Source organism: Gastrolobium bilobum, unplaced genomic scaffold (assembly GCF_033153095.1).
Source record: "Gastrolobium bilobum isolate Gb01-03AN ecotype WA unplaced genomic scaffold, APGP_CSIRO_Gbil_v1 utg4377, whole genome shotgun sequence".
NCBI lineage: Eukaryota > Viridiplantae > Streptophyta > Magnoliopsida > Fabales > Fabaceae > Gastrolobium > Gastrolobium bilobum.
The window spans coordinates 1,148,843-1,164,504 of record NW_026895684.1 but is presented as its reverse complement, the minus strand read 5'-3'; the positions used below and the strand labels follow the sequence as shown (position 1 = coordinate 1,164,504).

The window sequence follows — 15,662 nt, the reverse complement described above, 5'->3', positions numbered from 1 at the left end:
GATATGGGGTTTTGGGATATCTGGATATTGGATATCCGGATATGGGAATCTGTATATCCGGATATTGCATATCCGGATATGGGCAGTGAGATATCCGGATATTGCATATCCGGATATGGTCCCGAGGAATATCCGGATATTCTGGGATTTCGCAGAACAGTAGCTGTGTTGTGTGTACAGTAGGCTATTGGGGGTTTGTGGACCCTAGATTGATGAAGTTGAACTTTCGTAATTAGTTGACTAAGCCAGAATCATGTGAGTAAGGGCTTGTGGCTTTGTTAGAAGCTTTAAGACATAAAACGTAATGAAAATGCGTTGTCTTTAATTTGTATGCATGTGGTACATGTTTATTGATTTATATTTGGTCCCTATCAGATTGTGATCTGCTGTGATTGGACTTTGAGCTTGTGGCATTGGATAGCTAGCTTAGAGGTAAGCTTTCGTGTCCTCGGTTTAGCCATGTTGTGGTTCCACCATGTCCCATGGGGAGATGGTATATGCATGCTGTGTTACATGCTTTTAATGTTTTGGAAATGCTGTTGAGCTATTGTATGTTAGTGCCTTGTTGATATGCATGGAGGTGTTCCACCTATACGGTAAGCCTGAGTATGTAGAACATACAAGAGGGTGAGGCTGTTGGTGAGGTGCAAGCGGTGTTCCTTGTACTACATGTAAGGAATAGACGTATTCCTACATTTCTCTGGCCAGTAGATAGTGATAGACACACATGCCATAGATATCTGTTGCACTACATAGTTTTGGAACTGATAATGATATAAATGCTTTTAGAACTTATATTGCACATGTAAGTGAGCTTGGGGTGGAAGATCCTTGAGGACCCCTTGTCTTACTGAGATTTCTTCTTTAGAGATCTCACCCCATGTTTGGGGAATGCTTATTTCAGGGTCAGGTAATGTTGAGACCTCCGGCGGCAGGAGGCCGGAGCTGAGTTAGATTGCTGTTCTATTCTGCCATGATTGGATGCTGGATATGCATGCTGCTTATATGCTCATAGCTTCAGTTTATGTTTATGGAGTTTTATGTTGAGACTTGTTGTTTACTATGTTTATTTGGTGAGCATGAAGATTGTCCATGACACATAGTATTGTTATGTCTTGATTATGTCTTGAGTCTTTTGGAGTTGTAATAATGTATCAGGATATTGTCCGGATTATGAGATGTAATACCGTGATTTAGATACACACTTTATTTATATATTGAGGTATTTCAGTAGATGTCTTGTTGCAATTTACATACAGGCGATATTTTATGAAATTGATTAAGTAATCAAGATGGTAATTGATAATGACATCATAATTGAAAAGAAAAAGAATATTCCGCATTTTTAATTAAGCACCGCTTAATACGATGTAATGTTAATATTCCGAGTATACACGGAGTGTTACAGTAGGCTCATTGGGAATCATGATAGATATATTAATAATATAATCTAATAGTATGTTCACATACAAATTCAATAGGTGAAAGCATGATTATGTGGGTCCATATGAGCTGCAGCTCAACAACTTGCATTATCTTTAAAATTTCCTAAGATTTCCTAAGCTAGAGGCAATACTATTGAACATTCCAAATTTGATATCTTGTAATACTTCAAGCACCTCTAAACCTTTCTCTCTAAACTTTTTATTTCCAACAAATCATAGTTATAATTGTAAATGTAAGGAAAAGATGAATTTAAGAGGCATATATTAGCTCAAAGAAAAAAAAATCTCTGCATATTTATTGAAAGCATTATAATTGGTTATGCTGTCTTAGGTTGATTATTGAAAGCACAATTTATAGAAAGCTTTTATTATTGTAAGCGAAACTTCTTGTTCCCTTAACTTTTCATTAAGAGAGAGATGGCTGACTTTCTTTTTTATTCCATTGTTGATGGTGAAAAGTGCTGGTGAAACCATAATGGTGATGAAAAATTGTTAGGAGTGCTTTAATTTTCAGCAGTGACACCAAGCATTATGATTTCATAGAAATTGGTTATGTTGTCTTAGGTTAATTACTTTGCCATCAACGAAATTGTTTTACCTTATTAGTATTTTATGTTTTTTAATATGGTATACAGTTTGATTTACATTTTTGTCCTTTAAAATTCATTGGATATTCAATATGAGTTGTGTGAGGTGTTTAGGTAGGAGTTTTTTTCTCAAGATATCTAGGTATTTTACAATGATATTTTAAATTGTCCATGTTTAATACAAGTTTTTAAAAAATTCATTCAGTAAACTGATTTGTCCATCATTTCTCATTTTTTTTTAAAATAGTGACGAAAAATACCGTTTAAGAATACCACTTCGAAGGTAATATTTTGAAATTATCGTCAAAATAGAAAAAATGAGCGCGAAGTAGATGACGAAAATGACCATCTTCTAACCCTATATTGTGTACTGCGCAAATTATTTAGTCAAGGGTTGCTTTCGTAATTTCACCTCATTGTTCCAACAATATTTTACCTTCAACCAAACATATATTCAGGAAACTTAAACCAATTTTTCGATAATATTTTGATTTACCAAATAATTTTTTTTTTAAACTTATTTTCTTATCATATTCTCAATAATTACAATTTCCTGATAAAGAAAATTTTCTCCTTTATCAAATATCCCCTAGATATTGAAGTTCTCCTTCTGTATTAAAAAAATAAAGTTCTTGTTCTGTCCGTTAAAATATGTTCGCAACATATGAGGTGGCTCAATAAAGTCAGGGTATTCTTTTTCAAATATGAAAAATAATAATATAATTATACTATTTTTGCTTTTATGGTTATTTTCTCTCATATTTTTTTGGACTCATATTCCCATGACACAAAAAATATGCTCCAGTTGGATACAGGTGGCTAAAAAAAAGTATTTGATAAGTTAACTTAGCGAAGAAGAAGGAAGAAAGCTTCAAAACATTTATTTCATATTTGGGACCATCTTTTACTAATTTAAGATTGTAGAGTTAACGCGTGGAACCAAAAGTTGCAGCATCATTCAGTGCATTAATAACGGGAAAGTGAATTTTTGAGGCAGTGCACGTCGCTAAACCTTTATATGTTTTTTTATTTTCAAGTGTAGGCTATACATAACAGTAGTTGCTTAATTATCTTCTTTTTTTTTTTTTTTTTAATTACACTTGACCTCGCTTAAAATAAAGTACCCAACACTCTTACAGCACAGGGTCATACTTAAAGCTTCACATAATTGTTGTCAATCATCCACTTGAGGCTCCAGTGGTTAGAATCACATTTGTAAGACCAATAAGCCCATCCAAATGTGGCACGAGAGTATGCCTCTATTTCAACTTGCGCAAATTGTTGGTAATCTTTCTTTGTTGCACTCTTCACATTCCATTCACCACTCCATTCCCCTGCCACATTTCACCAGCACAATGCACGTTATGATATGCTATACTTTATATCTCAATTCCGTAACATAATCTAAGCATTTGATATACGCAACAGTCTTACATATATATATATATATATATATGTAGAAGTAGAAAACTCACCAACAAAGCTGAGGGGTCCATTTGATTTGCTCAGAGAGCTAAGATCTGAAGCTCTATATTTTTTAATATAATCTATGTTCTGCTGCACATTCATATTGGAGAATTTATTCGAAAAGAGATTGTAGTAATGCACGTCAATGACAACTCCACTGAAAGCTCCAGCAAATGACAGAAGCTCTTTTGGATCTCTATCCAGAGGGCTAGACACGATCACATAAGCACTCGACGTGTGTTTCCGTACAGCATCATAACCTTCTTGATAATATTTTTTGAGGCTTTGAAGATTGACGCCTAGAGGCTCATTCATCAGCTCTATTGCAATTAGACTTGGTGTGTTGGCATATCTGGAGAACAATTTAAAGACTCAAAACTAATATGATGTATTCATAAATAAAAGACAACCTAGTTAATGATATATTTTTTAAAATAAACCTTTCAGCTAAGAAGTCTATGGTTGCCACAGTATCAGGTATGTATGGATCTCCCCATTCTCGATACCCATCTCTCGTGGCACTGTGAGGGCTACCATTTTGTGAACCTTGAACAGCATGCAGGTCCACAATTACTTTCATTCCATACTTTCTGCAATTTCACATTAAAGAGACATTTATTATGACCATTGATAGACAAAGTGGCTTTTTCATTTTCAAGGTACCAGCCCTTAAGTTTAATTAGTCTTACTGTGCCCATGTGAAGGCATTATCTAGTATTTCCAAGGATCCTCCAACAAATGGCTTTGGTGGTGTTGGGTCTTGAGCTATCCACCACCCAACTGGAATTCTGACAGCATTTAAGCCATTTTCTGACATGAATCTAAAATCATCTTCAGTGATATACGTATTCCAGTGATCCTGCATGCCAAAGCATATATCAATCAATTACATTAAATTGCTGGTCGTCTTTGTTCTATTTTAAAGCACAAACTTTACCTGCATGATTTTGGGAGCTCTGTCTGGGCCATAACCATTTGTTATTTGGTATTCGCCTTTTATAATTGTGTCAGTCAAAACAGTCATTTTGAAGACAGAAGGGTCACTATCATCCCAGCTAGAGCCTTCATAATCTGCAATCACTATAGTCTCCGATGTGGCCTGATTAACATTATTCAAGTATAGAAACATCACCAGCTACACAATCTTGAAGCAATTATCACTGATGAAAGTGGTCATATATAGATTCATGAAGGTTTGCCATCATCATCAAGTGATCAACAACACAAGTAAGACCATAGTACCTGTAGAAAAAGACCGTTTGGTGCTCTGATGCGAATCCTGTTTGGATCATCATCATTCCTCACAATCTGAAATGCTTCCATATCGCTAGGTGAATCTGAATTAGCCACTAATTTGTTTCCTCCAACTTGATTGTCCAATCTCACAAATTGCTTATTGGACACTCTAAAATTGAAGGTCGACTCATTGACCCTCCACAGCTGCGTTGTTGATAGTTACCAAAAGTAGTCACAAAATTAAATATATAATTAAGATTTATAAATATGTACCAAATAAATAAATAAATAAAACTCTTCAAAGTATATAATTCTACATGTATTGTTGAGAAACCAACCCTGAAAGTTTCCCAACCCGAAGCTTTGGTTCGATTGGCAACAACAACAGTTCCTCCCCCATTTTCTGCACAGAGATAACTCTGTAACTTGGTAGACATGAACTGAACTTGAGTTCCATCCTGAAATGACCAAATCAATGCTACAGTAAGGTCACTAGGATAGAAAATTATTAATAAGGGATAGAGATTAACATACCAATAAATCATTGTTGGTTATTCCATCAAAGAGAGAAGGTTTCATCCACCCTTCAATAAGAAGCCAATTTCCAAGATTTACAGCTTTGAGTGGCAAATTGGAATTTTCAGTCAGCACAACTGCAACATCGTGACACGAGAGGCAGAAAGCTAACAGAAGGGTCGTGTAGAAGAATTGATTCCCCATTTTATTACACTGTGGTTGTGTGGAGTGAGTGATACGCACGAAGTTAATGTATATATAAAGATAGATAGTGTGTGTTCAGAATCTAGAAATATCAAGTACGGATTCCCAAGTGCAGGGTTATTATCTTCGACTATACATTTTTACTTGAGTTTTAGGTGCATTTCTAGTAATCTAGTTGTTATGTTTTGTTGGCTAGTTGATTGTCGTATTAAAGATTCTCCCAGATACTTTTAAAGATTTAACATATGAGCAGTGTCGTGTGTCCCGAATGTTTTTACAATAAATCATTCACGAGCGGCTAATATTACTCGTTTGACAAATATCATGTCAAGTCATTCGTATTAATAGCAGTTTTCTAGAAATTAAGTGTCTCGTGACAAATGGAATTCTTTTTAATATGTAGTTTCTTCTTTTTTTCAATGATGAGAGTATTTTTTTCCGATTCCGAGTGATGTTAATGCTTGACCCCAAATTGACTTGTTAATGAATTTTTGTTAAGTATAATTAAAAAAATATGTATCAACTAAGCAAAGAAATTGCTTGTTTGCTACGCAACCTGTGGGCATTTTGATTTTTGTAATTCTTGATCCAAATACACATGCATATCCATATATCATATATGTATGTTAAGAAATTTTATAATATTTAATTATTTATTAATTAAATATAGTAGTAAAAAATAAATTCAAGATCACTTGATCACAAAAACTCTAATATCATATAAAATAATTATTTTAACTCAAAAAATTAAAAATAATATTAATAATTTTATACTATATTTTTCTAACATAGCTTTCAGCCTCTCCCTCCCATAACTTAATGCGTCATGCCGTCATGAAAATGTTTCTTAATTATCTCAACAACAAAAAAATCACCCATATAATTATTCTATTTATTCACTTGATTAATCTTTCGAATGCTTAACACTTCTGTTTGGTAAGCATCCCCCTTTACATTACTGTTTGTTTTTTTTTATTTGTTTTTTTTGCAGGTTCCCCCTCAATCATCCGCTGCTTTTATTGTCCCGCCTTTATTCTGAAGCAAAATAGATAACAATAAAACCTCCAACCACGTAAATTAATTGGTAAGGGTTATTTCAATAATTGTGTTAAAATTAAGTAGGAAAACTTTTGCTACCCATGTAGTCTCACCTAATTCGAATTGAACTAGTCATCCAAACCAAGAAAATAGATGACAATGAAGATATTTTCGTTTTGACAAATAAAAATCACAAATCACAGCAAAAATATAAGTTGGGAACAAAGGAAGCTACAAATCGAGCAACATCATCATCGGCTAAACATGCCCAAGGGCCAAGGTTGCTCCGAGGCATGCACAATAGGGAATAAAATCTTCTGTTTCTTTGTTTTTTTTTTTTAATATGTCTATAATTGTAATTAAAGTCAACAATTTAACATAGTTTTTTTCTTTCTAAATTGTCAATATATTTCTATAATCATTAATTTTTTTCCTGAATTGATATTATTTAACTGTACTACGAAAAAGATCAAAAGACTTGTAATCTTGGTTTTCAATTACAGTGCATGCGCACTCAAGAATTCCACTTTATTCCTATTAATTGATTTCGATTAAATCAATTATACACTAAATTTTTAGGCGCGGATGACTACTGCTTACCAAAGTGTAATATCATTATCATTTTCAATCTTTCTCACCGACAGTATCGTCGCACAAGCTGTTGAAGGGTTATTAACGATTGATGTAAAATTTGAACCAATGAAATTTGATAATCACTTTCTTGAAATCTGATTTCCATTAGTTTATAATACATTTAAAAAAATATAGATTAACCTACTAATATTTATATATATATAGAATAAATGTTATAATAAATTAATATTTAAAACATATAAAATAATATTGCACCAAAAAAGTTTATAAAATATCCAATTAATAAATTACAGGAATTTTTATTAGCAAATGTCACTTGTAATTTATTTTCTTATATTAATTGTACACTTCTAAAAAAAATTGTATCTACTTTGATGGAAATGAAGGAGGGATGAGATACATATTTAATAATTGTCAAGCTGCAATGGCAATCTGCAAGAGACTTGGATATCCAAATTTATTTATCATTGTTACGTGCAATCCTCAGTGGCAAGAGATAAGATGTTTTACAGCAAAAGGAGGAATCAAACCAGATGATCGTCCAGATATTGCTCGCAAGGTATTCCAATTGAAACTAAATCACTTAATGATCAACTTCAAGAAAGGATGCTTCTTTGGCAACATTGTGGTAGGTAAAGTTAAAATCCTAACTGCAACAACTTATAACTTACCCCTATCATTCTTAGTATGCAGAGTTAATCATGTTCAGAAATGAATAAATTAATCTATTATTTAAATTCAGGGAAAACTTCAAAAAAAAAACTTATAACTTTTTTCATAATTATTTACTTCCTTTTCAAAATTTTGAATCATTTAACCCTCTGACTTGAAGTTTTTTTTATCATTTACTCCCCTAAGAGAGGGGGGAAAGTGATAAAAAAACTTTAAGTCAGGGGATAAATGATAAAAAAAATTAAATAAAACTGTAAATGATTCAAAAAATTTACGAAGAGGTAAGTGATAATTAAAAAAACTTGTAGAATTTTTTTTGAATTTTTCCCTTAAATTTATGGTGTAGAAATGTATACAATAGAGTTTCAGAAGAAAGTATTGCCTCATGCTCATATTTTGCAGTGGCTACACCCAGAAGACAAGCTACAAACTGTTGATATGATTGATAGAGTTATATCCGCTGAGTTATTAGATAAACATTAAAACCCTCGATTGTTTGAGGCAGGGACTAAATTCATGATGCATGGTCCATATGGTCCGGAGAATCCCAACTCATAATGCATAAAGGAAGGTAGATGCTTGAAGTTCTTTCCTAAGAAGTTTGCTGACAACACTTCATTTGGTGAAGGCAGTTATCTTGTATATAGAATAAGGAATACAGAAAGGAAAACCATAAAGAAAGGTATTGAATTGGACAACAGGTACGTTGTTCCTTACTATCCTAAACTACCAATGAAGTATAAAGCACACATCAACATAAAGGTCTGTAATAAGTCTAATTCCACCGAGTATCTCTTCCAGTATGTGAATAAAGCACCTGATAGAGTCATTGCCACTGTCACACACGAATCAAGTGATACTGCTAATTCTGACGTAGTCGAAGAAATTAAGAATTGTAATGACTGTTGATACCTATCCGCGTGTGAAGCTATTTGGAGGATTTTTGCATTTGATATACATCATAAGTGGCCTCCACGTGAAAATGGAAATTCGTGTAAAAAAACTAAGAACGTTATTCACCAAAAAATGTATCAAAAGATTTGAACTTTAATATATGAGTCTGTAGTTTTCTATTTAAATTTAGTAACATTTATTATATTCATATTTCCTTCAAAATTTATTTTTATGTATTTTACAATCTTTAGCGTATAATATTCATATCAACACGTAATAAAAATCATTTTATCACAATCCTCGAGCATCACATAAGTTAAAATACTTGTGTGTATATATATGAAAAAATTGCTCTCATGTTGGTAGAGAGTAGATATCTTTCCTACACATCTATTGATTTCCATGGAGCTCTATTTTTATTTTTTTATTTTTTATAAATGAGTGAGTCTCATCCATGGTAGTGTCTATAGTAAGAGAAAGCTACTCTCATATAACATGAGATTAATAAAGCCAATATATATATATATATATGGGTTTAATGTTTCTTCAGTAACCAAAAACGACGTCATCTTGGCAAAAAAAGATATTTTTGTGATTCTAATTTATTCTAGGGTTATATTAGTCTTTATAATTATAATTTTTTAATCTTCCAACCCCAAAACGATGTCGTTCAGGCTCACTGGAGTTAAGTTATTTCCATTGATCGGATATATATATATATATATATATATATATATATATATATATGTTTATCTTTTCTCCTGTCACAGAAGATAAAATTATCTTTAGCAACCCCAAAACTACGTCATTTTGATGGTTGAGGAAATTAATTAAGTGTTTTTTTGGTAACATTCATATATGAAAAAAAGAAACAAAATTCCTAAAATATCTTTCATTAATTCCCCTAACCCTTAGAACGACGTAGTTTTGGGTTGCAGAATATAACTTTATCTTCCGTGGCAAGAGAAACACTTTTCCGTATATATATATATATATATATATATATATATATATATATATATATATATATATATATATATATATATATATATATATATTATATATATATTTAATATTTCTCATGTGATAATTTATTTCATGCAACATATAAAAAATTTGGATGGAACTAGGAGTGTGAATAGGTCACACTGGCTTACAAGGGCCTTCAACCTGGCCTATGCGAGGCCTCGCTTGACTTTTTGATGAATTAGATTAGGCTTAGACTTATAAAATAGCCTTTTAAAAATAATAGGCCATTGGCCAACTAAGTAACAGTCTGGCCTTAAAGCCTGTAAGCCGACTTGTTTAATTTTTAAAATAAAATAATATATTTAGCAATTATCATAAATATTATTCATCTGTACGAAGTCTGCCAAGAAAAAAAATCAATTTTTGTTGTCATGAACATTATTTAAAAATCTTTGTGTTCTTGTTAAAAAATTTGTTTCAGAATTTTTATAATTTGGACCCTTATTAAAAATATTGTTTAATGAATGAGACATTTTATTTTAGTTTAATTTGCAACTTGATAGGTCTAAAAGGCCTCATAGGCCATATTAGATTTTTTATTTTTAACAATAGACCATATAGGCTCAACATATTTTTTCGTAGAATTAGGCCATAAAAGATAAAGTGTGGTCTAACCTGACCCATTTATACTTTATGTGGAACTAACTAAAGAAATGAGAGAGAATAAATAAATGAATTTCAGCTATCTTTTTATGTGTTTTATGAAATAAATTATCTCATGTAACATGAAAAATAATATTTTCACCTAATTTTTTATATGTTATATGAGATAAATTATCTCATATATAACACATGATAAATAATATTCCTATATATATTGCCTTGCATTTATTGGTTTAACCAAGATAATTTATTGATTAAACAAATAAAAAGTAAAAAGTCACATGATGCTAGTTTCTAACAACTCATCTACTGTAGCCGCACAATTAAAGAACTTTTGCCCTGTTGGGTGTGACTATCAACCACGAACCCTTCTTCTTAGATTGCCGTTTGGAGAGTGACCTACCTATCTTCTCCAACGTCAATACAGTGCTCAGTTTGGGTGTAGAATTGTGGCCCCTATCCGGTAGGGCGGATGTCCGTGCTAGCTATGGACAAATTATTTATGTCGGTTGTACTTGCTTTCCTTAATAGATGATTAATATATTGTCATTTTTCCATAACTTTTTTTTTTAAAAGTGTTATATTTTAATACTTTAAATTATTTTAATATGACCAAGTTTCCTAATAATTGTAAGCAGTTATAAACTGTTTTTTTAGTGGCAGCCTTATTTTTTCGTACCTTTAAAATTATCGCAGTTAATATTGAGCGCCCTCCGTATTAAAATTTTAAAATTATAACTTCAGAAGATGAATTAAAAAATTTAAATAAAATGTAAAAATTGATAGTAAGTGAGTTCAGAATTTCATTTTATATTTTCAAAATTTCGAATTATTTGATGATAATACTGAGAGTTGTAGGAAAATCGTTAAAAATCACTTAAAGAAATTAGATAAAAATTTTTAAAGGCACTTATATAAGCCTACCAAAAAAAAAATATAGATAAAAATATTTAGAGATGGATTTTTCATATAATTTTATAATAATTTCATTCATGTACTTTTTCACTCAAATATGCACTAAATTAAGTTTATATAAATGATTATAAAGTTTTCATACTAGGAAATAATTTGCTATAACCTAAAAACGAGGGTAAAAAATCAATAAATAAATGTGTTTTTATAGTAGTATATAATAAGATTTATATTTTTACGATATCTACACATTTTATTTTTAAATAATTATTTTCTTATTACAATAGGGAAATCTTTCTATTGCTTAAATATTTTTGTACAAGATTTTTTTATTTCTTAAAGCGTAAATCATAAGATATTGTTGTTACATATTTTCAAATAAATTAATTTTTTATCATACAATTTCTTAACAAAATTCCTAAATTTTAGTGTGTGTTTATATAAAAAAAATGGGCTTTCAAAACTTCTTCCACCACAAAAAAAAAGTTTGAAATTTCCATCAGAAATAAAAAGTGGCGGAGCCCACCTTTAAAAAAGAAAAGAAAAATTAGCACGGAAAACTATGAGTAACATAAGAAGAAAATTTTTCAGCAAAAAAAAAGTGTTTTTCTCATAAATTTTTTAAGGAAATAGGTTATTATTTCATTTCGTTATCACCGCATATTACAAGACCCCGCAAGACATTACAGCAATTCTCATAAATCAATTATCATATCGAAGTTAAAATCTTAAAAGCTGTAAAATTGACTATCATTTATGGAGTTTGCACTTATAATGTAACATGGCACGAAAAAAAAATTTACACACAATATGTTGTGGGGTTCAGAAGCAAAAAAAAAAAAAACGAATGCACATAAAATAAATTTTTATAACATAATACAATCATTTTTTCTACAACATAATTCTTATGAAACTCATCATTTATAAAAAGAAATAATAATTTGCACATATTGAACAATGTGAATGATGATGGTGTATGGATTTTGCTCCAATGGCAATATTGGGTTTTAAACTTTAACTTGCAATTATCTGCAAATGCGTGGGGGTATCCCCTAGAGGAAGCAAAGCTGCAGATAGGCCTTTGTTCAGTAGGGGCTAGGATACGCCTGACAAGACATGTTGGGCTGTAATCGAAGCTATCTATGCATTAATTAAGAGTCCGTGCATAAACCACATCCACAGGAGCTTCCAAGATCCAACATGCAATGCAAACATCAGTTCTATTCTACCCAACGAGTTCTGAAAGTTTCTGACATTTCCCTCCTATTTTATTTATTAGATCATGCTGAACCGGACCACGGCCTTTGTAATCTAAAGGCAACACAAATTTATGCGTCAACTTAACCAATTTATGGTTGCTTCTTAAATAAAGCACATCGGGATGACCAATTTTTCTGATTGCGATGAGAGAAATATAACATAAAACATGCTATAAAGTAGTGTTGACACGGACTATAAAATTTTAAAAATAAGAAGCCAGCTTTATTTTAATATTTAAAAATGTTGGTTTGTAAATCTTTTTAATGAATTTTTTTTTTTTGGTGATTCTTTTTAATGAATTTTTATCATGTTTGGAGATGTTCATGAAAATTCAGAATTAATATATGTAGTTAAAGTTTTGCTGTCATTTATGTCAATTTGAATGGGTCAAAACTCATATAAGTTAATTCAAATTGTCAATTTCCAAGTCAAAAAAATATATCCGCTATGTTCATAAATGTATTTAAAATTAAACACTAACTATTATCACTTTTAATATCTTGATGATTAGTATTCTAAAGGCATCAGAAAAATATTTTTCTTTAGGTAAAGTCAGGTAAATAATTAAAAGCATTTGAAAATGTCTCCCATTTTCCTTAACATTATCAAAATTTATGATTTTTAAAATAAAAATACATATCTAATATTAAGGTTATGATTCAAAGGTGTGTAAAAGAACAGAAAAAATGAACTAAATTGCATTTTTAAAAACTGTTTTGCTTTTTAAAAATTATTTCTTGAATTGAACTATTTTCACAAAATCAGTTCATAAACTGAATAATTTTATGAGTCGAACTTATTTTCAAAATTAATTTAAGAGCCAAAATGGTTTAAAAAACCATGAACTCAATTATTATTATTTTCTTCTTCTCTTTTTTTTATTCCTTTTTTTCTCTCTATATTTTTTCTTTATTTATTTTGTTCCTTCTTTTATCTTTATTTTTATTACTTTATTTCCTTAATAATTTTCTTTTCTTTTCTTGTGAATTTTCTCTCTTGAGCCGAACCAGTTTTTTTCCTCTTCTTTTCATTTATTTTTTTCTTTTCTTTTCTCTTCTCTTATTTATTTATTTAATGACTTCTTTTATTTTATTTATTTTCTTCTTTTCTTATGTATTTTTATTTTTAGTTATTTATTACTTTTTTTAATTTTCAGTATCATTTATATATATATATATATATATATATATATAATTTGTTTCTTTAATGTTTTCGTCAGTGGAGAGAAAATCGGCCCGGGCCGGACGGTCGGACCGGTTGGCCCGAAAATCGGCCTAATTCTTAAAACGGACCGGATATGTTATTGATCCGGTATTGACCGGGTGAACCGGTTGTGAACTGCGGTTCAACCAGTATTAACCGTCGAACCGGTGGACTGATTTTATTGTTCAAACCGGTTTTGGAAAAAATAATTCCAAAGTTGCAGCCGCATGGATTCGAACTCGAGTCTTATGAGTATGCCCAACAACAACTTACGTTGGTTAATATGCACCATTTAATATGTATATATATCATATCATTTAATAGAATTATTTAAAAATTGCATCTAGTGGGAATCAAACCCTTGTTGAGAAGATATAAATTGTAGTATTTACCACTAAGTTACATTTGGTTCTTGGTTCACTTGCACCATTTAAAATATGTTAAAACTGTATTTCCATATGTAGCCTTGCCAAGTTTTATATTACTGTATTGATAAAAGGTCATTTTGGTAACATCATATCTTTTATTGAAACGTTGCGTTTTGTATACATGTGGTATACTAACTTTGCTGATTGATATATGTGTGGTGAAACACATTCGGTGCATCATTGCTGCACTCTTTCTTTTACGCGATATTCAGTATCAAAGTTCTCCTTGTTTTGCTCTGCTAGGGTTTTGCTCAAAAACCAAATCTGATCTACTAACCAGATTGCATCGAGTTTTTCTTGGTTGTTGTTTTCTCCTGTGTTTGCAGGTTCATCACCGGAGCTTGGTGGTGGTTGAAGACCAAGGTGCTACTCGACGGTGGCTTCTTGAAGACATCAAGAAGTGTGGAGAAGGGCTTCTGCTTCACGTGGGATTCTGGTATCACAACTGAGTCTATGTGTGTGGTTGCTGGTTGCTGTTCTCTGATCTTGTGTTCAATTGCATCTTGTAAAGCCTTGCTGTTTTAGGTTTATTGATCTGTTGAATGCAATTTGGGGCTTTAGGGTTTTGGTTGTTTTTGCCTGAAACTGAATATTGTATTCTTTTATTCTTGTTTTAATTAGTGCAAGTGTCAGGGAGTGGTCTCCCTAAATTGATCCTTGACATAGGAAACTTGGTAACACAAGTTTCTGAACAAGTAAAAATCAGCGTGTGAATCTTTCTCTCTTTACTCCTCTTTTTCTGTTTAAAGAAATAAAAGAAAATCAGAAATTTCTTCACTGTAATTTCAACAAAATATTTATTATATAATTAAGTATAAAATATAAATTTATATACATATCCAGTTAAGGCGGTTGAACCAGTGACCCACTGACCTAGTATCCCGACCGGATCGATCACCGGTCCGGGTTTAATAACATTGATTTTCGTAAATTAAAAGCAATTATTAACTAATTTAAAACCAATTCACAACCAGTTCTGAATTGAAATGAACTTATCATAACCAATTCTGAATTTAAATGAATTGATTATAACCAATTCAAAATTGAACTGAACTAATAAACTAATTCAATTATCAGAATTTAATTAATTTTTCCAATTCAATTCGGTTTGGTAATGAAAATCAAAGCAAACTGAATCATGCATATAGTTAGTTATGAAAGTGTTTGGAGAGGTATATTGGATTCATAACCTAATTCAATAGTCATAATCCGCGAAGAATGATCCTTTACGGTTATCCCACTATATTAACGAGGAACTTCTAAAAGTTCTCTTCGATCCCATATTTTTGGTATCGGATTAATTGTATTCTTCACCCGACTCTCTTACTTACTTAAGCTTCGGAGTCCATACACACACCATCCGCATTTTTTAATGCAAAATTCGGTGGAACACCACCATCAACCACGGAAGACTCAAAGAAACAATGTTAAATCATTCAAGTAACCAAACTAAATATTGGGGCAGTACGTAAAAACCCTATTGGAATAAAGGACATAGATTAAAAAAACTTAAACGCGTTTATTTTCATTAGCATTGTATTTTTTATTAAACTAAATGTAATTTAGAAATGTAT

General features: G+C 31.2%; 1 protein-coding gene across 1 annotated transcript; it reads right to left on the bottom strand.

Moving 5' to 3' along the window:
- Positions 1–3,040: 3,040 nt before the first annotated feature.
- On the bottom strand, positions 3,041–5,575 carry LOC133290874 (probable glucan 1,3-beta-glucosidase A). The gene is made up of 8 exons (XM_061489020.1): positions 5,270–5,575; positions 5,074–5,193; positions 4,742–4,939; positions 4,437–4,598; positions 4,189–4,358; positions 3,940–4,089; positions 3,508–3,851; positions 3,041–3,366 (listed from the first exon to the last, which is right to left on the bottom strand). Exons 1-8 carry the CDS (start codon positions 5,453–5,455, stop codon positions 3,185–3,187), a joined length of 1,512 nt encoding a protein of 503 aa, XP_061345004.1. The 5' UTR covers positions 5,456–5,575; the 3' UTR covers positions 3,041–3,184.
- Between the last annotated feature and the right edge of the window lie 10,087 nt (positions 5,576–15,662).

Bases quoted from the DNA above. Each gene is read 5' to 3' on its own strand.
- LOC133290874 (XM_061489020.1), bottom strand. From the start codon at position 5,455: ATGGGGAATCAATTCTTCTACACGACCCTTCTGTTAGCTTTCTGCCTC. The intron at 5,194-5,269 runs GTATGTTAATCT...TGGTCATTTCAG, and splicing joins TAACCAACAATGATTTATTG to GATGGAACTCAAGTTCAGTT. The intron at 4,599-4,741 runs GTACTATGGTCT...AATGTTAATCAG, and splicing joins CAAACGGTCTTTTTCTACAG to GCCACATCGGAGACTATAGT.